Source organism: Caenorhabditis briggsae (assembly GCF_000004555.2).
Source record: "Caenorhabditis briggsae AF16 supercontig from assembly CB4, cb25.NA_406, whole genome shotgun sequence".
Lineage (NCBI taxonomy): Eukaryota > Metazoa > Nematoda > Chromadorea > Rhabditida > Rhabditidae > Caenorhabditis > Caenorhabditis briggsae.
Genome location: NW_025543216.1, coordinates 1 through 2,106, shown reverse-complemented (window position 1 = coordinate 2,106; position 2,106 = coordinate 1). Strand labels below are relative to the sequence as shown.

Here is a 2,106-nt window from a genome sequence, read left to right as displayed (position 1 = left end):
CTGAAGTTCTAAAATTCTAAAATTCTAAAATTCTGAAATTCTGAAATTCTGAAGTTCTGAGATTTTGAAGTTCTAAAATTCTGAAATTCTGAAATTCTAAAATTTTTAAATTCTGAAATTCTGAAATTCTGAAATTCTGAAATTCTGAAACTCTGAAATTCTGAAATTCTGAAATTCTGAAATTCTGAAATTCTAAAATTCTGAAATTCTGAAATTCTAAAGTACCATTTTGGATCAATTATCAAGACAAACCCATACATTTTCAGAGAAAGATAAAAGGATGCTTCGACATTCTCCTCTCCGAAATCTGAAATCTGATCTGAAATCTGAAATCTGAAATCTGAAATCTGAAATCTGAAATCTGAAATCTGAAATCTGAAATCTGAAATCTGAAATCTGAAATCTGAAATCTGAAATCTGAAATCTGAAATCTGAAATCTGAAATCTGAAATCTGAAATCTGAAATCTGAAATCTGAAATATAAAATCTGAAATCTGAAACCTGAAATCTGAAATCTGAAATATAAAATCTGAAATCTGAAACCTGAAATCTGAAATTCTGACTTTTCAGAACCCTGAGTTTCTAAGTTCCTGAAATTCCGAAATTCCGAATTTTTATGAGTTTTTCTGAAATTCTGAAATCCTGAAATCTGAAATTCTGAAAATCTGAAATTCTGAAATTCTGAAATTCTAAAATTCTGAAATTCTGAAATTCTGAAACCCTGAAATCTGAAATTCTGAAAATCTGAAATTCTGAAATTCTGAAATTCTAAAATTCTGAAATTCTGAAATTCTAAAATTCTGAAATTCTGAAATTCTGAGATTTTGAAGTTCTAAAATTCTGAAATTCTCAAATTCTCAAATTTTGAAGTTCTAAAATTCTAAAATTTTTAAATTCTGAAATTCTGAAATTCTGAAATTCTGAAATTCTAAAATTCTCAAATTCTCAAATTTTGAAGTTCTAAAATTCTAAAATTTTTAAATTCTGAAATTCTGAAATTCTGAAATTCTGAAACTCTGAAATTCTGAAATTCTGAAATTCTGAAATTCTGAAATTCTAAAATTCTGAAATTCTGAAATTCTAAAATTCTGAAATTCTGAAATTCTGAGATTTTGAAGTTCTAAAATTTTGAAGTTCTGAAATTCTGAAATTTTGAAGTTCTAAAATTCTGAAATTCTAAAATTCTGAAATTCTGAAATTCTGAAATTTTGAAATTCTGAAATTCTGAGATTTTGAAGTTCTAAAATTCTGAAATTCTAAAATTTTTAAATTCTGAAATTCTGAAATTCTGAAATTCTAAAATTCTGAAACTCTGAAATTCTGAAATTCTGAAATTCTGAAATTCTGAAATTCTAAAATTCTGAAATTCTGAAATTCTAAAGTACCATTTTGGATCAATTATCAAGACAAACCCATACATTTTCAGAGAAAGATAAAAGGATGCTTCGACATTCTCCTCTCCGAAATCTGAAATCTGATCTGAAATCTGAAATCTGAAATCTGAAATCTGAAATCTGAAATCTGAAATCTGAAATCTGAAATCTGAAATCTGAAATCTGAAATCTGAAATCTGAAATCTGAAATCTGAAATCTGAAATCTGAAATCTGAAATATAAAATCTGAAATCTGAAACCTGAAATCTGAAATCTGAAATATAAAATCTGAAATCTGAAACCTGAAATCTGAAATTCTGACTTTTCAGAACCCTGAGTTTCTAAGTTCCTGAAATTCCGAAATTCCGAATTTTTATGAGTTTTTCTGAAATTCTGAAATTCTGAAAATTTGAAATTCTGAAATTCTGAGATTTTGAAGTTCTAAAATTTTTAAATTCTGAAATTCTGAAATTCTGAAATTCTGAAATTCTGAAACTCTGAAATTCTGAAATTCTGAAATTCTGAAATTCTGAAATTCTAAAACTCTGAAATTCTGAAATTCTGAAATTCTGAAAATTTGAAATTCTGAAATTCTGAGATTTTGAAGTTCTAAAATTTTTAAATTCTGAAATTCTGAAATTCTGAAATTCTGAAATTCTGAAACTCTGAAATTCTGAAATTCTGAAATTCTGAAATTCTGAAATTCTAAAACTCTGAAATTCTGAAATTCTGA

The 2,106-nt window shown here is 26.0% G+C and overlaps 1 protein-coding gene across 1 annotated transcript; it reads right to left on the bottom strand.

The window, feature by feature from the left end:
* Positions 1–258: 258 nt before the first annotated feature.
* CBG25082 lies at positions 259–1,775 on the bottom strand (the record flags this gene model as incomplete). The annotated part of the gene is made up of 4 exons (XM_002648650.1): positions 259–501; positions 564–665; positions 1,419–1,584; positions 1,634–1,775. Coding segments are annotated over 4 exons (653 nt in total), but the record flags the coding sequence as incomplete, so codon positions are not given.
* Between the last annotated feature and the right edge of the window lie 331 nt (positions 1,776–2,106).